General features: G+C 47.4%; 1 protein-coding gene across 2 annotated transcripts in view; it reads right to left on the reverse strand.

Moving 5' to 3' along the window:
* The window catches only part of MAPK13 (mitogen-activated protein kinase 13), a 308674-nt gene that overhangs the window by 152127 nt on the left and 129363 nt on the right, over positions 1 to 27184 (reverse strand). For both annotated transcript variants that reach the window (XM_069633431.1, XM_069633432.1), the window contains exon 2: positions 10258 to 10387. In XM_069633431.1, the coding sequence (XP_069489532.1) occupies positions 10258 to 10387 (130 nt within the window). The remainder of the gene's footprint in view (positions 1 to 10257; positions 10388 to 27184) is intronic.

Here is a 27184-nt window from a genome sequence, read left to right on the forward strand (position 1 = left end):
AGGGGCCCGCGTTCAGTGCTGGCTAGACTGCATCACTACAAAGACAAAGCCAAGATCCTAGAAAAGGCGAAAAACCTAGGCAATATCCAATATGGGGACTCTAGGGTGTCCATATTTCAGGACCTCTCAGCTCTCACCCTACTAATGAGGAAGAAATGTGGCACCCTCACAAGATGGCTACAGGGGAAGGGGGTCAGATACCGCTGGTGCCACCCCTTTTACCTAGCGTTTGAATGGCAGGGAGAGAAGTACCATCTGGTCTCGGAGGAGGACATTCAGAGGGCCACAGATGACCTGCTTGGCGACATGCCCGCCCCCTCGGGCGGCAGAGTGGGTGGCACCCAAGATCCCCCTAGAGGTCCGGTCGGTCTGGGAAAGCTTAGCGGCAAGTCTAAGGTCAATGGTACTCGTAAATTTCAGAAAACAAGACACCCATCAACGGCCTCCGAGGACCGCCCGAACTCATGACTTTACCACTTTCTCGGGGGTTGAGGAACCCTACTGATGCTCCTGTATTCCAAGCCTTGGCAGAGCTGGAAAATGAGGCCTGGCCTCATGAAGCCAAGGCCGGGCGCCACGTTGGCGTGAGGTTTAAACCGCCAGGTTGGAGGGCGGGAAGCAGTTTGATGCAATGTTAATGATTTGGTTGTGTTTCTCCCGGTGTGGGGCTGAGTTTGAACCTTGGGGTGGGTGCGGGGGCCGGGGGGTTCGCGGGCTCCAGTGCTGACCACCTCCACCGAGGTAATGGTTGGGGTCGATATATATGGAAGAACAAAAGATGGGGATCCCTAATATAAGAAATACCCGGGGCTGGGGTAAGAGTCCTTGGTGGTTCATTGACCAACCCAGACATCAGTTGGGGGGCGTGGACGGACGCCTTACAATGAAAGGGAAAAGGGAATGGGGGGCAGGGGAGGACTGGGTGGGGGAAGGGGGGTGGGGAACACAGGGGAAGGAAGGGGGTAATAGCCGAATCAAACTATGGTTTACAATACGGACACAGGCTACAGGGCAACTCCGCGACACAGGACAAACAGAGGGGGCCTCCCCATATGACAATGGTCGAGGGCAAGATAGGCACACTTAATGTCAAGGGCCTCAACTCCCAGAACAAGAGATCCCTGACGAGTAACATGTTTCGCAAACAACAACTAACGGTACTCTTCCTCCAAGAGACTCACTATAGACAGGGCAAGGAATCACCCATAAGGGGAAGGGACATTGGATCCAATTACTGGGCCTCACACAGAAGTTCGAAGAAGGAGGGGGTAGGGATCCTCCTGAATAAAACGTTCCACCTCTCCAATACCGAAACCAAGAGGGGCTTTGGGGGGCGGTTCCTGGCAATCAAGGGCACTCATGAAGGCGAACGCATCACTCTGGCTACCCTCTATGCACCCAACTCATGGGGGTAATCGATGAATGGGCAGAAGGGGCCATGATCCTCGGGGGCGACTTCAATCTTGTAATGGACCCCAAACTAGATTGGTGGACGGCCCGAGGGGTTGGACCCAAGGCGATATCTAAAGATAATATTTCATTCCAGACTCTCCTGAGGGAACACTATTGGGAGGATGTTTGGCGGGCAACGCATCCAGAACAGGGAGGCTATACATTTTTCTCCCCTCCACACTTTACATACACCAGAATCGACCTGCTCCTGACCTCCAAGGAGGGAGGCGGAGTGGCCACGGACCCGCGAGTCGAGGCAATAACCTGGTCCGATCACGAGCTCCTAGTGGCGAGCTGGTTTCTCCCCATCTCCCCCCGATCAACCCACTGGAGGTGTAATGATGTGCTTCTCAGAGACCCAGTCTTTAGGGACTTCCTAAGAGGCGAAATGGCGGCATATTTCGAAATAAATGATGACGGGGAAACTGACATGCCAACGGTGTGGGAGGCAGCAAAGGCCACCTTCCGCGGCCTCCTCGTAGCAGAGGGAGCCAGACGTAAACGGGAAAGAGGACTCGTCGAAACCAGGATACAGGCGGACCTTGGAATCTTGCGGGGTAGGCTCAATCAGGGGGGGACGGACAGGGAATCCATCCTAGTTGAAATGAGCGAGAAACGTCAGGCCCTACACACGGCTCTCATAGGTGAGGTGGTTAAGAAGCTGAGATACACACGACAGAGGTACTATGAGAAGGGGGACAGAGTGGGAGCGCTGCTGGCTCGTAGATCCAGGGGATGTCGACTGGAGAGAAGGGTGGGCCCCATTAGAGGACGGGAGGGCTCCATGCTTAACAACAAAGCAGAGGTAGTGGGCTCCTTCGCAGATTACTATAAGGAACTGTATACAAAACAGGGGGGAACATCACCAGAGGAGATACGGGCATATTTGGAGGAATACCCCCCGCCACGCTTGACGGAGGCGGAACTACAGGCGCTAGAGTCAGACATAACTGTTGACGAGGTAGAGGCGGCCATCAAGAGGCTGAGGGTGGGTAAGGCCCCGGGGGGAGATGGCTACACAGCCGATTTTTACAAGCAGTTCACATCTTCGCTGGTGGAACCCCTAGCCAAACTCTTTAACCAAATCCGAAACGAGGAGACGCTCCCACCCTCCTTCCTCCAGCCCCTCATCACGGTCATCCCGAAGCCGGGAAGGGACCCGAAGGAGTGTGGCTCCTACAGACCCATCTCCCTCTTAAACCTTGACGCAAAAATATTCACTAGAATTCTGGCATCTCGCCTAGAAAAGTGCCTTCCCCGACTGGTTCACCCCGACCAGGCGGGTTTCATACTTAACAGACAGGCCTCGGACAGCATGCGTAAAACTCTCCACGTGCTGTACTCAAGGGAGATCCGGAACGAGGGGGCCTTGCTCCTATCCCTAGACGCAGAGAAGGCCTTCGATAGGGTGAGCTGGGAATTCATGGGAGAGGTCTTGTCTGCGGTGGGAATGGGCCGGAGGTGGTTGGGCTGGATGGCGGCACTGTACTCTTCCCCAACAGCCAGGGTGGTAGCAAATGGGACAAAGTCAGAGTCCTTCCCCCTGGGGCGAGGTACAAGACAAGGATGCCCACTATCCCCCTTGATATACGCCCTAGTTATGGAACCCTGGGCAGTCTCGATACGTAACAACGAAAACATCAAAGGGGTCCAATTGGGTGACTCCCATTGCAAGATTAGTCTGTTCGCAGATGACGTCCTCCTGTATGTTACTAAGCCGTCACGGACGATCCCTCATGTACTACAGGCCCTGACGCGCTATGGTAACCTCTCGGGGTATAAAGTCAACCTAGACAAGTCAGTGGCCTTCGTGGGGGGTCAGCTGCCGGATTCGGAGGTACAATATGTAGAAAGTCTCCCCTTCCAACTGCAGAGAGAGGGGTTCCGATACCTGGGAATCCAAATCCCATCCACCCCGGGTGACCTCTTCGCGCGCAATTTTACCCCATTATGGACTGCTGTTAAGAGAGATATTGAGAGGTGGGCGGCGGCGGGGTTCTCATGGATGGCACGGCTCAACCTGATTAAGATGGTAATACTCCCTAAGTTCCTATTTCTCTTCCAGATGCTCCCTACCCAAGTGCCGAGGCCCTTTTTCGACTCAATGAAGCGGGTGTTGCTTAGATTCCTCTGGGCGGGAAAGAAACATAGAATTTCCTACGATGTCTTGACAAGACCGAAGGAGGATGGAGGAGTGGGGTTCCCCGATTTTGACACATACTATAGGGCATCACAGCTAAGGATTCTGGTTGACCATTTTAATCCTGGGACGGAGAAGCAGTGGGTGGCTCTGGACAACAGACTTCTTGCCCCAGTCACGATCGACGAGCAGTTATGGGTCCCAAGAACAAGCATCCCAAGGAGGGTACATGAACACCCAGTGTTGGGGGTTCTCTGGTCAGTCTGGAAGGAGGGGAGCTATTTCAGGTGGCTCACGACCTGGCCCTCCCCGCTAAGTTGCATTTGGGCGCCACCATTCCTGGCCAAAATAGCAGAACCAGCAGCATACCAGAGTTGGTACGAGGCAGGCCTGGTCAGGGCCTGCCATCTATGGGTAGGGGGATCTCTCAGAACCCTCGTGGGGGGACACTCTTAGGAGGGACCTTACAGATTTTGAGAAAGTGATCATCTCCACTCGGGGCTCCAAAGGGGTGATAGCTCGGTTGTACAGACTCCTCTTGTTTTCAATACCAAGGGACCCCCCCCGGCACGAACGCAATGGGAAAGAGACCTTGGCGTGGCAATAGACGATAGGAGATGGACCAAGATGTGTATCCGAGCCCATCGCTCAACTACGTCCCTCCAATACAGACACCAGGCATTAAAGGTCCTACATAGGTGGCACTATCCCCCCCCAGAGATTATCCAGAATGCTCCCAGGTTACGACCCACACTGCTGGAAATGCCGAAACATCACTGGAGACTACATACACATGTGGTGGTCATGCCCCAGGGTACAGATATATTGGGGAGAGGTCTTATCCTGGATCAGGGGAGTTGATGGGATAGACAGACCCCTCTGCCCCTGGCGGCTACTCTTTGGGATTGAGGTTGGGGACGATCAGGAGGACACCCAGGGCCACATGCTCCAGGTCATGCTTGTGGCGGCCAGGTGTTGCCTGGCCCAAAAATGGAAAAACCCAAACATGCCACAGGAAAAGGAATGGGTTACCAAGGTCCGAGCGATTTATGACATGGAGTTCCTTACGCACGTTCTTGATGAATCCAAAACCAACATTGGAGAACTCTGGCTTCCATTTTTTGAAAGATACGAGCGCAGTACATGAGGGGTCCAGTCTTCACGGTGGGCCCGGTTTTGTCCTTTAGACATTGTGAAACTGTAAAGTCGGGGTCTCCAAAGGCACCCATTAACTGGGACATGTTTTCTCCCCCCCACAAGGGGGTCCTAATAGGTTGAGCCCAAGGGCAAGTGTGCAAAAAAATGCCCATCACCTGTGCTCTGTGACTGTGCATTGTGTTCCGAAGTGTTAAAACCAGATTCTACTTTGATTAAACGGCTAGGGGGGTGGGGGGGCATAAAAGGGTTATTGGTGGGTACGCTTTCTATAAACGTAATACTGTTTTCTTTTTGATGCAATGTTCGCAGTAATAACCTACAAAATGTCAATAAAAATATATTTTCAAAAAAAAGAGGCTGCTGCAATAGTCAAGCCTATAGAGAACCAGAGCCCTGGAGACAGTGAGTTTATGGGGGAAGGAGAGGAAAGGAAGAATACCTCTGAGGAGGTGCAGCTGGTAGTGTGACTTCTTAGAGACGTCAGAGATGTGAGGAAAGAAGGAGAGGGTGGAATCGAAGATGACCCCAAGGTTTTTAGCCTTGGTGGGAGGAGAAAGAGGGCCAAGAGAGACCGGCCAGAGAGCGACATTAAAGGAGGGAGCGGGTGTGCCGATGAGGAGAATCCCGGTTTTACTGGCATTAAGGCAGAGATCATTGGCGGCACACCACTCTTGGATGGCGGACAGGCAGTCAGATGAGAGAGGGAGAAGAGGTGGCTGAAGGTGGCCTGAAAAGGAGCCGAGACTTATCTGCATAGCACTGGAAGTTGGGGTAGAGTGCACTAATGCAGTGGGCAGGCAGTAAAAGGTATTGGTTGAACAGCCAGGGATTGAGGTTAGACCCCTGCGGGAACACCACAGGTAGAGAAAGAGCAGAGGAAGGACCCAAGTGGAACCTGGGAGGGTCGATCAGAGAGGAAAGAAGTTAGCCACGCCAGGGCCTGACCAGTGATACCCAGGTTATCACAGACGGTTGAGCAGGATGACATGGTTCCAGTAAGATAAGGTCACAGTGGGTGTTGGAATCCAGGTTGGAGAGCAGGTCTTCACAGATTTGCAGGAGAGCAGTTTCCGTGCTTCTGGCAGCTCTGAAGCCAGACTGATGATCATGGAGACAACCAACAGATGATTGTGTGAAGAATGAGCTGGGAGATGGCCCGCTTTTCCAGGAGTTTGCCCAGGAAATGAGTGATGGAGATAGGGCGATAGGTAGCCGGGCAGGAAGGGTCAGCAGAGGGATTCTTAAGAAGAGGGTGCACAAGAGAGTGCTTCGGGGGGGAGGGAGGGAAGACTCCAGTGGCGAAGGAGTGGTTGCAGAAGTGAGCCAGAGCAGGAGCCAGGGTGTCAATGTGGTCCTTGATCTATAGTAAAGGTACTGGGACTAAGAAGAGTCGGGTCTACCTTAGAGACCACTCTTCAAAACACAATTGAGCTGTCTAGCATTTCATGAATTCCTATTGGCCAAGGACAACACAAAATAGAAGAGGAAAAACCAGGCCGAGAGATAAGCCTTCCCTGGAGGTACTGTCGGCAAACAGAAGGGGTTGAAGAGCCAGGGCATACCGGGACTACAAAGGTGCTCCTAATCAGTCCAACATGGATGGCCGTCCAGCCCGAGGGAGAAGCAGCAGTTTCTGCAGGGATTAACTAATCAGTGCCCACCATGCCAGTTTATAGTCTGTCGGATTTCAATCTTGTTTTGATGTTTCTTCTGGTGGATTCATTTGATCCTTTGTATTTGTGTTCTTTGAGGTTGCTTCCCGTTAAATTGATGTTCATGGTTTTGTGAGAAACCTGAGGGTGCGCTCACTCCTATTCCCCCAAGGGTCCTCTGCGAAGGTGGACAGGGAAAGGCCATTGAATCATGACTCGGGGGGGTGGGAGGGGGTTGACAAGCGAGGGAGGATAACCTGGGTGGAGGGTTCTTGGGAACGGGGAGTGGGGTACCCCTGGATGAGACATGGCCTCCCCCTTTCTCTACTGACAACCACCCTAACCCTTCTCCAACCTTTATGGGCTGTTATAAGCCAGTCACCCTCAACTCTTCCTATACAACAATTGACCATACAGAAACGAAGAAGATACAACTAAGAGGAATGGAGATTACCCCTTTACATCACTTTGGTACTGGGACTGAGAAGATGCCTGCAAGGAATTTTGAGGGTCAGGCATGTCCTTATAATTGTGTCCAGTCAGAACTAATCAGAGTTCCACACCTGCAGCCTGTCAAGGGGCTGCAGGTGTATTATAAAGGGAGACTGGCCCAGCAGGGCAGAGAGCAACGGGTAGAGCAACTGGAGGAGCAGCAGGAGAACCATGAGAGGAAGCAGCCATGGTGGTCCAGGAGAAGGGACCAGGACGCCGGTAGAAGTCCCAGAGGACTTGTGGAACCGTGGGCCTCTTATTGCCCAAAAGCCTGTCAGCCTCTGAACAGTAGCATGTACAGCAGGAGCTACCAAGGAGCCCAGAATACACTGGACGCTACCCGCGTCCGAAATCCAGCAGCAGAAGTGTGGGTGTAAAACAGGGAGCACACAACGAGTGAGCGGAGCTCGCTACGGTGGCTGGTCCCAACTTCAGGAGGTGAAAGGAAATCACGGGAACCACCGGGTAAAAGCCGAGAAGGCAGGCGAGTGTCGGAGAGGCGTGTCAGCATTGGGGAGCTCCGAAAGGACCACAAGTGAGTGACGGTCCAGGTGAATGAATGAAAAAGCACATATTAAATACCAAACTAAATTACTTTGGGAAAATCCAATACATATTGATTACCAAACTAAAAAGGTGAAGTTAACAATTAAAAGCCAATACAAATAAAACATTGAACTGAACAGCGCACTCTACATTGAGATGAAACCAGCGCACATTGAAGAACAAATTAAAGTGCTATTCAACACTAAAGCAAACAGGCCTGCATTGAATACTGCAATTAATTAAACCACCTACAAGAGCATTGAAGTTAACAGCACACTTTAAATAACACAGTGAAGGCTGAAGAAAGCCAAACAGTGAACTTAAAGAGTGAATGCAGTGTGGCAAGGCTACAGGTTCGAAAGGGGTGCGTGAGGCATGGTGACCGAGCCATGAGGCGACCAATAGGAGACCGGAGGAGTCCAGGAATACCCCTAAGCTACAAGCCTAATAAAAGTGAACAAGTGACAGTAACTTGGTGCTCATGAATCAGCACAAAGTAACCTGTGGGTGTGTGTCGAGGAGTCCACGAGTTCTGGTTGCGTGACCTAGGATGGGTGGATCGTGTGGTTGGACAACTTCGCCTAGACCAGAGAGCCCTAGATGGTGAAAGTTAACAACACTGCGAGACAAGTCCACTGAAAACACTGCAAAGAAGTTGGCAAGACAAGCCAGAAAAGGGGTCAAGTTGACCTGGTGGTTTTTGTTAAACACTTTTGAAGAGCTAAGACAAGTGTCCTCAAAAGGTACTGAAAGTCTTGGGGAAGGGAACCCCAATACCTACACTTGTTGTCTTGGGACCGAAGTCTCAAGACCCCTTTGTTTTGGACTGTGGTACGTGAAACCTGGGGAAGGGAACCCCAATGATTGGTGCTGAATTACATCACTTTGAACTGTAGAAAGGTACACTTTGAGCCTTTTAAATTGAACTTTCTTATGCTTGGGGAAGGGGAACTAAATGGAAATGGTGATCTAAAAGCAGCTCAGACCTTCAAACAGTTTCTTTTGACTTTGACATCCCTACACATTGGTTCATTGTAGTTGGGAGGGCAAGGATAGGTTTTGGACACAGACAGACTTTTAATTTGAACTCTTTGATTAAGACTTTCCTAGTTTTGTTCCAGTAGGAGAATCCCACCTTAACAAAGGGCAAGTTAGGCTTTCAACCACCCTGACATTTAAATGAATAATGTTCTTTTGTTTGAGCTTGAAGTCTGCTGTCTGTCGTACTTCATGATGCCTTCACAGGTTGCAATCGCCTCCGTGAGTGAACTCTAGGCCCTTTGTGTCAAGCCTTGATACCTTTTCTGCTCCAAGAAAAAAGTGATTGAGGGCAAGGCTAGCCTTCCTCTCCCACCCCCAAGGTAGTGTTGCATTTTGTTACTTGTCTCACAAGATCTCAATACCAGTATATTCTTGTCTTTTTATCCTTCCTTCTCATCCATCTAAGACAGAAGAGAGGTTTCATCATCTGGACCTCCGCTACCATGTCTCTCGGCGGGAGATATCAGGAAGGATGGACAAAATTTTGTCAGTTTTGCTGAGGCTTTGGGTGGGCGGTGAGGTTATCAAGCACACTGTGTCTAGGTGGATCGTCCTTTGCACATCTGATTAGTCCTTCCTCTCATAGATTCCACAGCAATATCCAAACTTACCCCTCTACCAGACAACGTGCAACCCTCTTGCAGTTCTATGGTTGCTCCAAGAAAAGGAAAAAACTGGGCAAACTGTGGCCATGGAGTGCAGCTGGGTCCATATATACTCCCGATGTCACAGATAGACATGGGTGCCAACAAACCCAGAGAAACATATGGAGAACTGCAGAGCACCCACCAACAACATTTCTGAAGCCAGACTGATGCTGCTGGATACATTTCTAGAATGAGGACCCTATGGGAGGAGGACTAATCCAACAGGAAAAACATTAAAAAGGTTTCTCACCCAATTTTTAAATGGACAGGGCCATACAATACATGGGACCTGTAGTGGGACCTCACCATCCAACAATATCTTTACAGCTCAGCTGGACACTGTATGATTGATGGACTTCACACGTTACCTCAGTAGATTCTGCAGGAGGTCTCCATTTTAGAACACAAATGTGTAAATGGTGGTCTGTACTACTCAGTGGAATTCTGTACCCTGCTTCCCAGTTAGCTACTCCTACTAGTGGCTTTGGTCCTCACTTACCGACTTAGATTGCACATTTCCACCCAGCTCAGAATCACAAAAATCTTTTAACTTGTAATGCAGAGCTGATGGTGCAATGTTTGGATACAAAAGAGGTAAAATCAAGGCGGTATGCAAGTTTCACTGATAGACTACAAGCAGTCTTGGACTATGGTAGCGTGGATAACGGTAGTGCAGCCCGGCGTCACAGATTTGGTGCAGAGACCGGAAGGACCCTTTATTTGGGTAACAATTGTGGTAAACATGGGAGATGTGGGGGAGGGCGAAAGAGGGGAAGTTGAAATATGGAATGACGGCTAAGTCAATGGAAGGTGGACACTTACAAGGGCAATACAGTCTGAAGAGGTATGTGTAGTGTTAAGGGGGAGCATTGTAGTCAAAGCCGAAACCAGCAAATTTGCCAGTTGAATGTGAATCATGCAGAAACGATGATGGTAATACGGTTTCAGGACTGCAAAGTCACAGGAGAACAAAGCACTGTCAGTGGTAAGGGCAAACAGTTGAAGGTCAGGGCGACGTATCCAAAGAGAACTGGACAAGGCGGAAAGGCTTGTGGGAAAGTGTAATGAGCCGGAAGAACACAGTCAGAAGGGAAGGTAGGACAATGCAAGGCCATCAAAGATTACTCACATTTTCATGCATCATATGCTTCAGCAGCGTGAGCTCCCGGTAGGCTCTCTTGGCAAATATTTCAGACTGGAAGGGCCGACTCAGCTTCTTTATAGCAACTTTTTCACCAGTCTTCAAATCCATGGCCGAGCTTTGGAGAAAGCAGGAAGCGGTCAACATTGTATACTAACATCAAGTATTTAATAAGCACATCAAAGATCACAGCTGTTATAGAGATTGCAATCCCTCAAGATAACAAGCTTCTAAGGAACCCACAATTCAGAACCAACCCAGCCTATCTCTTGGGGAAACCCTGCTAACCAATTCACTTATGCTGCAAATATTGCCAAGATTACCACTTTAAACTAATATCCGACCACAAAAGACCCAGCCCAGTCCCCCCTAAAGATGGCATCATGTATGTTAGGACTGGAGGATCATCCCGGTTCTCAACTGTTACCACTTTAAACCCTACAGGCCTCTTTCAAGCCAATATATAGGCCTCTAACCGTAGCTCCACATAAATCACCATGAATGCACCTCTATCCCACTCACAAGAATCTTAATTGTTTCATTGCTGTAACCCTAAAACATAATTCTTAGGACACTCACTCATCCTTGAAATTCCAGCTGAGGACCCATTTCGGATGGATGCTCAATCCCAATTGTAAATGCAGCTCAAATAAACAACACCTTGTATATGTCCCCAATAGTAAACCTCTCACATGCAAAATCGGATATTCCAACACTACACCCCATCATCCAAACATATATGCCACTGGAATCCAATCCTCACTTGCTGCACCCTTAGTGTCCCGGAAACTGGGTCGGACAGTGCTTTGCAGATGCCTCTCGAACCCGGCCTGCAACGGTTCTGCTATGCAAGGTCTTTATACACAGAGAGATGTGTGATGAATACAATAATATCATCACTCCTTTCTCTGAGGTAACCTTCCCTCATGTGGCCAGAGTGAAGCAAATGCTTTCAGATCCAAACCCTGAAGGTGGCTAAATGAGGGAGGATCACATGGGGGAAGGTGATCCTTAGGAAAGGGACCCAGCATCGTGGGAGAAAGACATGCCGTTTTTCCTCTAGAGGATATTCCTTCTCTTCCAAAGGCCCTGATGGCCTTTGTAATATTCTCCCTCACCCCTTTACTTATTCCACCTCCAATATTCCCCCACGTGCCAGAGAACAATATGTCCAGGCTGGAGCGAGGCAGGGAGCGGGAAGGATTAAGCCCAATAAGATCAGCTTCCCCAACATCACATGTTAAACGGACTTGGTAACATAAACATAAACCCTTGTGACTGTTCAACATAACGTTTGTGACTTTAAAACTACTGAACTTCTAAAACCAAACCTTCCCAGTAATACTAGCTTTTCTGTCCATAGGTATGGAAAGGAAGGCCGGGGCCTTAATCTGATACCAAGCACGAACTACCATTCCCACAATCCCCCAAATACTGGGACGAGGGAAAAGGACAATGCAGAACGAAAGGAGCCACAAGCTCAGTGAGCGTTCTAGTGGTTTTCAAAATACACCTGCATGCGGGAGATTTAAAGACTCGAGGCCAACTCAGAGGATGCTGCTTGGAAGGAGATGTGCCCTTCATTCGCAAAGCTTGAGAACTGGAAGCAGGAACCGGTGTGGCGGTGCCAAGCAGCTCACCATAAGGGGAAAACCGCTGCAGGTCACGCCACAGACAATGCCAGGAGGCAGTGGATAACTCTTGGGCCTGCAGCAACCACAAAAAGCAACGTTTTACCTACCGGGACATGGATTGAGACAGGCGTGCTGAAGCGAGGCTGCGGGAGACACGGAGCGAAGCGAGCGCAGTCCAGAGGTGAAAGCAGGCAGTAGACATTTGTCGCGTGAGCGTGAACAGGGCCGGGAACACCAAGAGCCGGTGAGTCAGCCCAAACACTGGAGACCCTCTGCGTTTCGGGTCAAGAAAGATACAAAGAACTGTTAGACCAAGAATCATTTGTACTGAGGAGAATTCCAGGGGAAAGGAACCACCCTCTGGAGCCAATGCTTTTCACCCTTGGAGAACTTTATTACTTTTTTTTATTTTTTAAGTGTTATTGAGGTTTTCAAGTTGAGTACATAACATCCAAACAGGAACTAACAACCCCCCTCAACTGCCCTACCCCACCTGCCCCCTCCTCCCCGTGCACACCCAGGGACGGGACCTACCCATGGCTGATATGTCTGACAACCGGCCAGAGTCTGATTCACAAAAGTCTAGTATCCTTATTTTCTGCGGGCACCATTGGATCCTAAAGACACACTAGCTACACAAGAACCAACCCCCAATCACGCATAAATGCCTCTTGCTCGCCCTGGATCCTATAAGTGACCCATTCCATCGCAAGGAACTTCCAAACCGTCCGTAGCCAATATATGCTCGACAGAGGTTTATTATGCTTCCAGTTTTGGGCCATCGTAAGCCAGGCAGCGATCAGCAAGACCATGATTGCTTCAGGTCCTCTTTGGACGTTAGGCCTTCAGTTGCTTCCCCCAGCCCAAACACCCACTCCCTCGGCTCCACACCCATACCAGTCCCAAAAATAGCTTCCATTTGCTTGATGACTTCCTGCCAGAAAGGCTGACACACCGGGCACTCCCACCATTTATGTGCCCACAATCACCTATCCATGCACCCACGCCAGTAGCTTGATGTATCGTTAGGAAACATTTTGTGTAATACCACAGGTGTATAATGCCACTGCAGGAGCACCCTGTACCAATCCTCTCGTAACTGGATTGAGCGTGTCAGCTTTGGTATGTTATGCCAAATACAGGCCCAGTGCTCATCCGTTATCTCTCTGCCCAGAGTCGCTTCCCACCTGGCCATGCAGGGCCATCTAAGGGGAACCGGGTCTTTCAGCACCAGCCTATAGAGATATTTCTCATAGGGTGCCAGCGTCCTAGTTGCCATCTCCCGTAGCGCTTGATTGGCCACCCAATGCAACACTTGAAAGTATTACTGTCTGTCCCTCTCACTTAGTCAGAGGAGCCGTTTACATTGTTCAAACATCATTATACCAGTGCCCTCAAACATGTCTCCCACTTTCAGACAACCCACCTACTTTCACTGCTGAAATGCCCCAACCTCCAGTCACAGGGAGAACTGCAGGTTGCCGAATAACACCTTAAAGGGAGAAGGGATGGTTGAAAGAACTCTGCGTGCCACCAGGGGGTCCCATATCTACATCACGGCTGCCATAATCCGACTAATGAAGAGAAGAGTGCCCGTCAATTTCATTCTCGAGCTCTTAGAAAATGCATTGACTAAAAACTTCTTCACTTTTGATTAAACATTCCATTTGCAGATCAATGGCACTGCCATGGGGGCAGCATTTGCCCCCAGTTTAGCAATCATCTTTATGGCAGAATATGAAGCCTCGTTTGTGCTGAACCACCACAATCCATTTCTCAATAAAATTCAAAATTGGTACAGATACATAGATGATATTCTATTTGTTTGGAAAGGAACCACACCAGAGCTTGCCACATTCCATACATGGCTCAATACCCAATCAGTAGAGATTCAATTCACTCTGAATAACAGTCAAACAGCTATAAACTTTTTGGATTTAACAATCACTACAGATGACAACAGGCTCCAATGCACACTATATGGGAAAGAAACTGACCGTAACACATTACTTCATTTCAATAGTAGCCACCCACAAAGCCTGAGAACTAATCTACCATTTGGCCAATTTCTAAGAGTACGTAGGAACTGCTCGGAAACCCAACAGTACCGGCAACACGCATCACATCTTCAATCTAAACTCCTGGCACGCAGCCATCCGAGGAAATTAATCAAGAATACGCGCAAGAGTTTTATGTATTCCAAGGGAAACCTTACTTCAACCCAAAAATCACATCACATTAGAAGATCGCATCACCTGCGTGACCACTTTCGGACCAGACACTAACAGTATCAAGAAAATCATAAAACAATTTTGGCCTCTTGTTCAACAAAACCTTCCTGATGAACCAATACCCAGGATGGCTCTCAAAAGATCTAAAAATCTCAGCGAATGGCTCACACATGCCCGCCTCCCTAAAAAGACCAGGAGAACAGGTATGTGGGATCTCAGAACACTGACAGGTCACCATCCATGTGGGAACTGCACAGCTTGCAAGTATACGAGTAAAATCAAATCCTTCAAAATTGAAGGTAAAGAATGGTTCCTCCGACAATTTACCAATTGCAAGACATCCAATGTGGTATATGCCATGGAGTGCCCTTGCGGCCTCCGCTACGTGGGCCAAATTACAAGACCGGTACACAAACGTATCGGGGAACACCGTTCGAAAGTAAGATGCCGCTCCATCACAGCACCTTTGGTTTCCCACTTCGTGCAATTTCAACATACACAGGATCAGTTGAAATGGTGGGTCCTTGACAAAATTCAAAACACCTCGAACAACAAAAATGCCTTAAACTACAAAGAGGCATGGTGGATTTTCAAATTACGGACAATCGAATATGGACTTAATGAAGCCTCCCCCTCAGAAAATTACCACCATAGTTGAATTATTTTTACCACCGATTCTTACACGCTAGAAGTCTGAGTCCAACAAGCAAGCTTTTCACACCATGGCCCTAGCCCCCATCTCATACCAGTACAACCCTTAGCATCCCTTAGTTACACTTCATCCAGAAGGCACAAGGGCTGTTACCTATCGGGGAACACTAATCCCCTTAAGTTCCTGGTGCCACTCCGGGGATACTCCGCATATATCTTTCCACCCCTAGCACCATGGATAGATTACCCCCCCCACATCTACCATCTTAATTAGGGTTGCTCGTACAGCACTACAATCCATTCCATAAGTGCCTGGATACCGCTAATCTGCAAGACATTCTGTAAAATGAGAGATTTACTCAATACACTCTGCCGTTGCTCTTAGCCAGTCAATAATAACATCACCAGCACCCCACCTTTATAACTTTACACTCCAGTGTGACCATAGGCTAAACTGAAGGGTATTCTATAACACCCAATGGTTCTTCTATCAGATAACCTCCTACAGGCCCATCCGCTGAACATAATTAATGCCTATACGATACTGCACTGCTCACATACCATTATTTCCATCAGAGTTCAATCATAACCAGGAAGGGTCTCACACATTACCCCAGCCTCTGGATGTCAACTCTGACCATGTTGTACGACGCTGTGCAACAGCACTGTTGGCTTTAGAATAGGACAATACGGTACGGCAGAGACACACCCCTCACCTCCTCCCAGCGCATGCGTGAGGAGACCAGTGTCCATCATTCCAGACATGGACATTTAACAATACACTCGAGCTGCGCTACTATTCCTGAACGCATGCGCACAGGTACGCGCCACTGATAAACTGTCTTAGACAATTATCTAAGACACATGCGCACAACATGCAGCATATCGTTATGCTGTAACCAGGTCTAAATACAGTCCCGAGCCGGCAACCATCTGCGCACAGCAGCCAACTACGCCTCTCTCCCCAACTCACTGGAGGTAAGCTTACGCTCATAGCAGCCTCCCCCAGGCTTGCTTGCTCCTGCTTCATATGCTACACGGCATTCTCCTGCAGCCCACGTCTAGAGTAAAATGGCCCAATCTGTTCGGTATAAACTCTGGCCCCACGCAGCTACACTATACACTACGGATTTACCTCAGTCGCAGCCCAACAACAGCCCGCGCTCTTGCTGGGTAAATTATTGTGAGTTTATTATTGTTGTTTACCGGCAGATTTAAGAGGGCTTCTTAGCATAATTCACATTAAGTAGTACTCGTACTTCATTTTTTCCTCCTTTTTTTTCCTCTCTTTTTTTCTTGTTTTTGATGTGTGCTAGATCTCCAGCTTTTCTAGCGGATACTCCTGTATAGACCTGACTCGACCTAGAATGCCAAACTAGGGTCCCACACGTATACTGCCACTGGATCTCTACCACGTATACTGCCACTGGATCTCTACTACCACGTTCCAGTTTAAGTTTGATTTCTACCCCTACCCTCCCAGCCCAGACCAACCCAAGGTTAGTTGTTTTTTTCCCTCCTATACCAGAATACACCTCTATATGTGTTTGTGTTTTTCTTTTAACTGTTGACCCAGCATCACTTGCTGAAAATGTAAGAATGCGAGCAGGTTTTCTGTCCAAAACAGATCATTTCTGTTTTTCTCTTCTTACACATTCTTTTAGGCTATCGCAATCCTACTGGCCCAGAAGAAGGCTGTCCACTCTTAAGCCGAAACGTCACTGCAGCAGGCCTCAACCTGCCGTCAGTCCAACACCAGGGAAGTTCATTTCCCGACGTAGACCAAGGACTGGCCACCACCTATCTAACGTGCAAGATGTTACCATAATCAACAAAACTTTGCTTGATTAACCACAAGAGTTAGGCCCTGTTCTCCCCAAGAACAATGCATTAGTGACCTTGTTTCCACTCTTTTGCCTATCCAAAAGGTTATATTTATAGTTAACAAACGGTACATACACAACAAAATGAACTGAATTTTGTTTGAAAATTTGTTATGCTACCACTGTATCACAACTTGTTTATGCTTACACCAGATGAATTATAATCCAGTTACTTTGTTAAAAGATTGCAAAATCAGTAAAACTGCTTATGACCATTTCCTCCGGTTTGAATATCAGGAACCAATTGTTTTTAAGAATGGTTTTCATGAAGAAAGTATTTGTCTGCTAAACCCAATATTGTTTTCCATTCTTATTCCGAAACCTAGGTTTAGTTTAGATATGGGTAAACCAGTTTTGAATATGGTCTCCATTCCTTCATTATACAAAATTTGTCCTTGTATATTTTTTCTTTTATAATACATGTAAATAAACACATGTCCCTTGAATTAAGGGGTTTATAACAGTTTTTATGATTTATTCGAATATATACTGTTATTTTCTCAAAATGTGAGCTGAGTTTGCAACACTCGCATGCTGGGAAGAGGGTGATTACTTTCAACACCACTACAGTTCCCTAGAAGCAACACAACATTCTACAATTTTAGAATGGTTTAATTACTTCGGCGGCTACCAACTCCCTTGTTATACATATCTGTACCCAGCCCAAGGTTCCGCCAGTAGGGCTTCCCCTTTTGTTACAACATAATCCAACTAATGCACATGTTAGGTGGCCTGCTAGCCTGGTTTAACCAAAGGACACCTTGCAGCGGCACCGTCGCTACCACCCTGTCCATCCGTGCCCAGCATTTGGTCTCATCTCCATTCCCCAATAACTCTTAACTGGGGCGCCTCATAGTAATTCTTAAAGTTGGGTACTCCTAATCACCCCCTTCCCGACCACCAGGGTTCTGAGCAGAACTCTTGGGTGCCTGTTTCGCCATATGAATGTTGAGACTATCCTATTGAGGGGCATGAAGAAAGAGCCAGGAAGGGGGATGGGAAGGGCCTGGAAATATAGCACCCTAGGCAGGATCACCATCTTTACCGGGGCAATTCGGCCAAGCCATGAGATATTCAGGGGGTTCCATCTAGCTGTGTGGTCCTTCACTGTTACGAGTTAGTACCTTATTCCCCCCTTGACCCATCAATATGGTAGTCTGCTCTGGATTTGTGCTCTTTCTGCATGGACCAAGAATAGAATCAGGATCTCAGATTTCTTAATGTTCACCCTCAGCACCGCCACCCAGCCAAAAATCGCCAGCTCCGCCCCCATCGTCTTTAAGGAAGTCTCCGGGTCTCTGTAAGTGTTAACATATCATCCACATAAGCCATGATCTTATGAGTTTGCCCCCAAACGCAATACTGCTCACCCCATTAGCTGGCCTAATTCGGGCAAGAATGAGTTTCAAGAAGATGTCAAAGAATCAGGAGGGGCTGTGGGGGGGGGGGAACAGCCCTCTTTCGTACCCCAAGTAAGAGGGATCTGTCTACAAATATAACCACTGATGGCTAGCCGTATCGAGGGCAAGTGGTAATTGGCCTTTATCGCCTGCACAAAATTTGGACCGAAGCCCATGTGGGCGAGGGTACGAAAAAGGAATGAACATTCTACGCGGTCAAATTCTTTTCCTGCATCCAATGTGACAACTACTTCTAATGTTTGCTTAAGCGCTCTCTTTTCTATAAGGTGGCAGACCAGTCGGATGTTGTTCAAGGTCTGTGTCCTTGGTATAAAATCAGCCTCGTCAGGGGCTACCAATCTGGGAAGCATCGGGCCAGTCTCGGGACAAGATTCTGGTGTACATTTTTGCAGGTTGGGTCCTTTCCTGGCTTAGGGAATACCACCATTTTGGCTGCCTCCATCGACCTGGTGACCACAGCTTTGAAGGTGTTAAACAGACGCGTCATCCTAAGTGTTCTAAATTCGTTATAGAACAGGGCAGTGCACCCGTCTGGACCTGGTGCCTTGTTGATAGGGAGTGACTACATCGCTTCTTCCACCTCCTCAAGCCGGATATCGCCCTCCAGGGAGTCTCTTTGCTAGTGAGCTGAGGCAATTGTACCAACTCCAAGTAAGAGTCCTGTCCCTGTTCATCGGGAAGGTCAGTAGAATACAGGCACCCACAGAAGGCCGTAAAGGCCTCCACCATCGCACATTTTCGGTCACCATTTCCCCAGTCTCCGCAGCTACCTTTAAGATGGCCTGGGCCACCACCTTTCCCTAGAGCTGTCGGGCTAACAGATGATCAACCTTGTTCGCCCCACATAGAAGAGCTGCTGTGCAGCCAGAAGAGACTTCTCTGCTTAACAGGCCCGGATCAGATCTATTTGGCTCAGAGTATGCCGATACTCCCTGCACAATTCCCTGGTCTGTTTCCACACTCTCTAATTTCATCAAAGCAAAACAGACAAGGGATCACAGTTCAAGGGTGTTTATTAAACTGTAAAGTGGGTGAGGTAAACCCCTAATCTAAACCTAAATATAAGATGTGAGCAAGCTACGACCATCAAATAATAAGATTATAGTCCTACTGAAGTCTAGTCAAATAAAAAGGGCCTCTACTAAGAAACCCTATTGCCAATCCTTACCGCTATGCTACAAAATAGTGTGAGACAATGTTCACAAGAAAAGAAAAAAGTGTTCACAAAATGATAAGTCAGGATGTTATGGCCTCTCCGTGATTAGCCTCCCTCAATCGGGCTCAGACCAACCACTCACTGGACATCCCTCGGTCAGGTTCATACTTGCCATCACAATGATGTTCACTTAGCTTCTTCACAACTTTTCTCTTGACGTCCCTCAGTCAGGTTCACCATCGCTTTCTGATCACAATTTCCATATTTGTAATATTCAAGAGTCTGTCTTTTTTAAACGACCACCTTTTAGGTAGATCACCCTCATCCAGGCTCAGACCTTCAACAGCACTTGCCAACTTTAAACAAAGACTTCTGAAGGGCGACCACATCTCACTGGGTCACTGTTACCCTATGGCAAGGGCGTGTTAATTCACAATAACCAGTTCGCACGCCATTTCCCTCCACCAAGCGCAAACGCCTAACTCGCAATTCTTTCAGTCGGGTTCACAATTCCACAATCGTAAACTCTTTTTGAACATGTCAAGGACTTCGATTTTACAAGGGGTTTTGCGTGACCTGTGTATGAACAATTTGACACTTCAAGTCGGCCTTCCTTATGGCCTCTTGGTCCTGGTATTTTCCTTCCCCTTTTAGCTCAATAACGTCTCTTTGTTCAGGAAAGGGGTACCAATCCGAGACTTGACACGCACCCACGTGGCGTCGGACCACTCTCTGGTAACAGATTTGCACACAAAGGACCTCTGTCTCCATCTTCTTAATGTTGCTACTGCAACCTTGAATCTAACACAGTCCGGCCCACTATCAAGTTTTCCCGACTCACCAGCTGTATTGAACTCTTTGGCGTTTCTTTTGCCACTGGAGTCCAGGGCGGTACAATGGCAACCGCGTCTCTCGTCCTGGCCATCAGTGCGGGAGGGTTCCCTGTAGAGCTGACATCCATCACACCATTTGCCAGCTGCGATTCCGGGTTTTTATTAGATGCTTTGTAGGTCTGGCTTGAAAAGGGCAAGGGCAACTCCCTACTTGACGTCCTTTCAGGTCTCGCCGTCTTTTTCCGCCGTTTGAACTGCCATCCTGGAATAGTGGTTTCCTTGTGCATTCTGCTTTGCTCAGAGTGTGCTCTTGTACTCCACCTTTTATCTCATTGTGGAAAGGCAGTCAGGTGTGGCTAGTTGTCGGCAATTGCCAGACTCTGCCTGACCCTTGTGTTGGACATGTCAGGTAAATGACTCCGATATTAGTCGGTTGTTACTCGTGGGGTAACAAAATGTTTGTGTCGGAGGTTTCTAAGTATCCTACTGGACAGGATTGGGAAAAGGTGTCATAAAAGGGGATAACGCATCTCACTCTTTGGTGTCCCACTTCCATTCCCCGAAGACTCTCCCCCTTACCCCCCCATCCAGGTGATCCTCCCGCACTGGTCCAGCCCCAGGAACTGGCTCCAATAGCGATGGCCGTGTCCTGGCCACCTGGATGACAGATCCCCGGGGACTAGTAAGTTGACACCTTCAGGTTTCTCACACCGGCGAATCCTGGTTTGCTCGCCAATAGCCCTCTCAGCTCCTACTACGCCACCTCTTCACTTTCCGCACCCCTCACAGAGCCGCGCTATGCCGCTTACCCCTTCAGTGCACTGTGGGGGCCTCAGCACCGCCCAGGAGGGGTTTGCTGCCGGCAGTGGTCAAAGTAGGCAGGAGCAGTGCTCCTCTACTTTCTTTTATTCAGTTGTACTGTTCCTAAACTACTTTATTTCCCATTTAAATGAAACTGTTACGAAATGGTTTTGTTTTAAAAGAGAAGTATAGGAGTAAGTTAAAGCTTGCCCTTTCAGTGCACTGCATTGAACGTACCCTTAACCAGCAGGCACATGTTTTTGTGGCGTTTGTATAGTACATAGGAGGGGGCGTGGTGATGGGTTTTATGGGGAACGGGGCCATTCCAGTAGGGTACATAGTTCCACTACTTCCTTTCGTACACTTCGACCACTGGCTGCACTTTGAAGCAGGTTTGTCATGCAAATTTAATTTGGCCCGGAGGGAGAGCGCCGTCTCTACGTCCTCTCCCGTCCGGCAGCCATCTTGAGTCACCCCTTGGAGAACTTTTGTGTTGGAGCAGTTTAATAACTTGAGTCAGAGTTTCATTCCCAACTCCTCACAGATGACAACCTACCTCTGTAAAAACCTAGACTGCAATTTAGGGATATTGGAGAGCCCAGGCTTAACAGCACCTCCTTCCAGACCACCTTCCTTCTGAATGTTTTAGGGGGTATTCTTGAGATCAAGAGAATATTAGAAGACGGAACACTGTGCACTCTTGCTGGCTTGATCTCAGTCATGGAGGGCAGCGTGCGATATACAAACGACTAGCTGCAGGCGGTGTGATTGCATTCTTTCATTCACACGGCACAGAAAAATAAATACCAAATCAGTCTAAAGGGTAAACCCGCTTCACATGGTGGTCGCCATGCCATGGCTAATTATGTAGATTTGCAAAAACAAAAGAGGTGATGGCTGGAAGATTTAGAATAAATCTTAACCTCTGGTATTGCTCTAGGCAACCCTCCAGACCAACGTTCTTTGCAATGCTGAGCCATTACAAATGGGGAAAGACCATATGCAAATCAGGCTTGGTCCCATCCCCAAGGGGGTAGTCCAGCCCGAACTGCTAGGTCACATCCCTTCTGCAGGAGACCACAAGCATCCCCAGACATGTTTCAGCCTTGTTGGGCGTCATCAGTGTGGAGTAGCTTGGGCCCAGAAGGCACGGGACCCATGTCTGTGCATACCCGTCCCACTCGGGGTGACAATAGCAAAACAAAAATTATGTAGTTTTGGCATTTCTTTCCCCAAGTTTAGTAATCACGATTACCTAACAGAAGAGTGTCCACCAAGTCCAAACTCTGGTCAACTGCTTGAGTCCTGTGGTTGATGCATCTCTGTGTTGCCCACCAATTTCAAGTAGTACTCAAGTTTCTCAAGATCTGGAGCAAGGATTTTCCACTACCACTCTAGACCCCCCTTGCCGCTTTCCCCCCTATTCCAGGTAGTACCTTGTATCCCCCTTGTTTGTAGGCTCCGCATTGATCGGACTGCCTGGATTTCGATCCACCTACCACCTCTTCCAACTAACTTGGGCAACCTCTTTTCTCCTTGTACCCTTCCAACTCTCTCCTGCTCTTGCCATCAACAACTCCTCCCATTACCGACTCCAAACTCTCCTGACCAACTTCATAGGATACCTCTTCCAGATGTTATTTCCTCCTCAAATGAATTAATGAAAAATGTATTAGAAGAAACGTCTCTTCATAAAAATACACAAATTAAGATAATAACATAATATTTCGAATATAGAAAACCTTTTTAAAAAAGAAAAAAGTACCAACGAACAGCCTAGGCAGTTTGTACATCGCAAAACATTAAAATTCAAAAATAGCTATCCTAAATGTTTAACCCACTGTTTAATAATCAGCTTAGAGATATTTTCCCAATGGAAGCATAAAAATAGACAAAACAGAGCCAAATGCACAGAATCTACACAATAAATGTTCGTCACACAAACATTTTTCTGAAATATTACCAGAGTGTCCCATCATGCCAGGTTCATTCCTAATGGCAAGCATTGTGCACGCATTCCAAATAGCCATGCTCTCTGACAGGGGTTATGGAACCAATTCAGGTAAAGTACATTGCCAATAATACATTCAATGGAAGATATGAAATACTACATCTACTCATTTCAGAGCTGGCAACATTCTGTTCCTTTTTCTAATATTTTGAAACTAAATCCCAAATAAAAGCAGCGTTCTGGATTCTGGGTTCCCATAAAATTCCATAAATCCTAAATCCATCAGTAAATACCTAATGGCCCCAAGACACCCAAGTTTGCAGGTAATCGCAGATGTTATCAGATGACTTAAAATAAAATAAGTCAAATTACTGTGCAGGGCCCTCAAAATGCAAAATCATAAAAGAAGAGAAGCAAGCTCAAATTGAAACTTGGAACCAAGCCACATGTTTTTTTAAACAATACAAATGGAAGTGCTTTTGAAGCTCCCACCAAGAATTGTGCAAAGTCATTTTAGGCACTGTAAAATTTGTCTTGTTGCAGGAGGAGTAATCCCCACAATCCCACTTGCCAAAAAGAATCACAGATTTAATGTTCATAATTTCCATTCGAAGAGCCGTTTGCATATGGAAGCCACTATTATTTCACAGTACCTTTTTAGGAAACCATTAATTTGGAAGATTTTAACTACTTGAGCAGTCAAGCGCAAAGCCCAACTTAAAATGTTTGAAGAAAGCAACCCTAAATGTGGGAAAGCAGACACCCATTCCAATTTAGTAGCTTTTACCACATTTGTTGTAAGGTCTGTGGAAGGCAGCTAGTGTGGCAAGTCAGAAGAAGGACGCAGACTGTATCTAAATCACTGAAGTATTTATTAAACAAATGATTAAATACCTATCTTTCCCTATGCTATGGGGTTTCCTCACTGACCAAAAACTAGCCAAGGTGCTAGTCAGTCTCAACAGAATCTGTCCACCGCCCAAACACTTTCTGAGCCTACCACTATTATAATAAGACAAGAGAATGTCTCCCTTCTCCTGAACTTCTTTTTAACAAAGTTCAGTTCATAAGACTATCTTCAAGTACTTTGTGGCGACTGTTTATCAGGTCATACAGTTAATTTTTAGCGTCATTTAACTTCTGGATCTCCTCTCTTTTATAACACTTCTTCCGTTCCTTTCTTGCTCCTCTCGAATTATTTTACTTTTGGTTGTTCCATTTCCAAGGTAAAATTACCCAATATTTGGAACTCTACCCTCAGACTCTGGTCTTCACTATATTGTTCACAGCCTTCTGTTTCTCTCTGAAGCTCATCTTCACTTTCATTCTCCGATTTAAACTCATCTTCAGGCTTCTCTTTTCCGTTAAGTCTCTCCTCTCAAATTAGTTTTTTCTTATCTTGCCTGATACCAGTATAACCATTGGAAGCCGGGTCTGTGCTCAGTGGACTAATGCATCCACTACAGGGGCCTGTGTTTAACCTCATGATCACAGGTTTGAATCCAGCCAGATCCACTCAGCCTTTCAACCTTCCAAGGCTAAAATGAGTACCATTAAGTTGGGTAACAAAGTCTCCCGTTTTCCCCTGTTACCTGCAGATGTTAGGGATAAAAGCACCACGGTTGTGATTCGTACAAGGTCTTCTCTCTAGTTTGGTCGGGTCGGCCTCTCGCGCTTCCTCCGTGCCTTTCCTTCGTGCCATTGCATAAACTGGCTCTTCGGTACTTCATCTACAGGCAAGTTCTGCATTTGTTGTAGTGGAGTGGTACCAGTGTTGTTAAATGGACTCCCTATCCACCACAAGACTGTTGTGGCCACACCACCACACTGCCTTCTCACTCCCTCTCTTCTGGGATGCCCCACGGCCGACTTGGGTTCTCTCTGCTTTTCGGCTTCAAGATGCTGTCTATTTCTCCTGCTTGCCCTCTCGCAGCGACAGCACGCTGCATGCCCAGTTTCTCCTCCGGATTAGCAAGTTAGATCATTCATAACTTGCAGGCTTTCCCTTTCCTCTTCCAGTCTCCTCCCCTCTCATAAATTACATAGATGTAGGACTTCCTCCGTGCAGTCGCTCAGTCCCTTTTCTCAGTCTTTTCCAGGTTCTCTTTTCCTCCATTAGTCATCCTCCAAGTCCCAGTGAAAGAGAATTTTTCCATTAATAGACTTACACATTTGTGTACATACTGGTATTTTCCTCATATACATCTTCACAGGATGGGTTTGAAGATAGGTTGTATCTAGGGAGTTAAGAACAGGAGTCCTTGTCACCAAAGGTGGAGTCTCTCCGGTGAGGTTCCACTTGCCTCAATTGTTAGGGAGGGTGTTGAGCAGCGGGTTCACCTCCTTAGCCTCACAGGGGTGCGGGGGCTCCCCCTTGGGGAAAAGGGAAAAATACCCACAACTCTTCACACTACACACCATTTTAGACTTGGACACATCGAGTCTAAGATCTAACTTGGACATGAAGTCTGTATACATTGATAAATGACTGAAAAGCCCTTAGGGGTTGCCAATAAGACTGCATTGTCAGCATAAGTCAACATCCAAATCTTATGTCAAATCTAGGTAAATCACTGGATGCAGATAAAAGCACCTTTTAAGTCCTTAACATACAAGCTAAAAAGACGAGGCGCCAAAACACAAACCTGGTACACCGCTTAATTAGTAGGGGAAAAGTATTTCAGTGAACCACCATGTGTATCAAACCTTAACTGACATATTATAAAGGAGCTGAATAATATTCACATTGTCAGAGGGGATATCCATCTTTAGTAAAACCTGACCTCAATTTACCCCGATTCACAGAACCAAAGCCCTTAAAAAGATGCATAAAACCAAGATATAGCACTGATTTCAATCCATTTAAATCACATTTGGGAAGTGCCTTGGCAAGTGCTGTTGGCTGCTGTGGACTCTGCTCCCCTGAATTTACTATCTACAAGCCACAAAGGTCCGTTAAAGCATCAAAAGACACTCTGACCTTTTTGAGCATTGACATTCTCTGATCACTACAGACGTATACTTATTTTGCTTGTCTACATTGTATTGCAGATAGTGGTCGTCTACTTGGGCAACCTATGCTCGTAGCACGAAGCCCCGCCCCCGGAAGCACGATTTAAGTTTGAGTGCGCATTTGGGAAGTGCCTTGGCAAGTGCTGTTGGCTGTGTCACCGAGCAGTTGCAGCCACAGCCCCGGTACTACAGTCCACACGGCCCGCAGAACTGTGCTGACATTGCGTGTTCTGGGAAGTCAGGTATTTTACAATGGAAACTCCCTGCTAATGTAGCTCGTGGGGCGATTGCTTTATTACCAGTATATGTACTGCCTGTTACAATACCCTGTGGGTTGTGAGTGTGAGGGGGTGAGGGATGAGGTGCGTACGTAGCTCTCAGTGAGACGTTGTGATTTGGTATCACCCTCTCCACCATGGTACTGTAGAACTATGCAGTTATTGTTGCGACTGCTTGTTTCTTTGATAACTAGCTGTAATATATTGGTATAGTGACCCCTGAAATCAGATCCTCGTTGTGTGACCGCACTCCATCTTAATACTCCATCTTAATACTTTGTTATTCGAGAGTTGTGCTGTCTTGTTTGCACGCTCATGTCTCAGCCTGATAGATTGAAGATTGTTTGGCTGTCACATGTGACCTGGTTGACACTGGCGCGTTCTCTGCTGAGCCTGGGGTATCTAAGCCCCTACAGCGCTGTTGGCGGATACGCCCACTCAAAATTATAACTAGAGCAACAACGGTCTCAAGAGCTACAAAAATGACACCCTTTTTTCTGAAAATGAATGCCCCAAGTAAGTTTGATGAGGAAAACAGTTCAGGATATTGTAGCCGACCTTAACTTTACGCTGAAGTGGTGGAGCAGGAGCTGTTTCGGCTTCTGAAACTCTGGACTGTACCAAGTCGTCTAACATTTTGAAACCCAATGCCCGTCCCTCTAAACTAGAAGTAAATGAACCCTATGAAATAGAAAATAATTTGGAAATTATGGCACCTGTAATGAAGCTGGCAAAAGCAATCATCACTGCAATGATATGTCGGCTTTCCCCTCTGACATTGGTCGGGAGCTAGATATTCCTACTGAGGTACCCGAGGTGGAATATATGTTAAAAAGGTGTTTATATTGCGCACTGTCACCAATGGATTCGGTCCCCAGGTGTGCAGACGGATCTGTGAAACAATAGGGTGGTCAGGTTGGGTTAGTCGGGTGAAGAAGTGAGAGAAGCTGTTGGTGGCTGCAGTTCGGTTATCACTGTGCGATGAGCTTTGATGCGAGTATCGGACCGAAGCAAGACCATGTGTGCTGTTGGTGCAGTTTATGTGTTGTTTGTATGTTGCAGCG

Source organism: Ambystoma mexicanum, chromosome 13 (genome assembly GCF_040938575.1).
Source record: "Ambystoma mexicanum isolate Mex_15411 chromosome 13, UKY_AmexF1_1, whole genome shotgun sequence".
NCBI lineage: Eukaryota > Metazoa > Chordata > Amphibia > Caudata > Ambystomatidae > Ambystoma > Ambystoma mexicanum.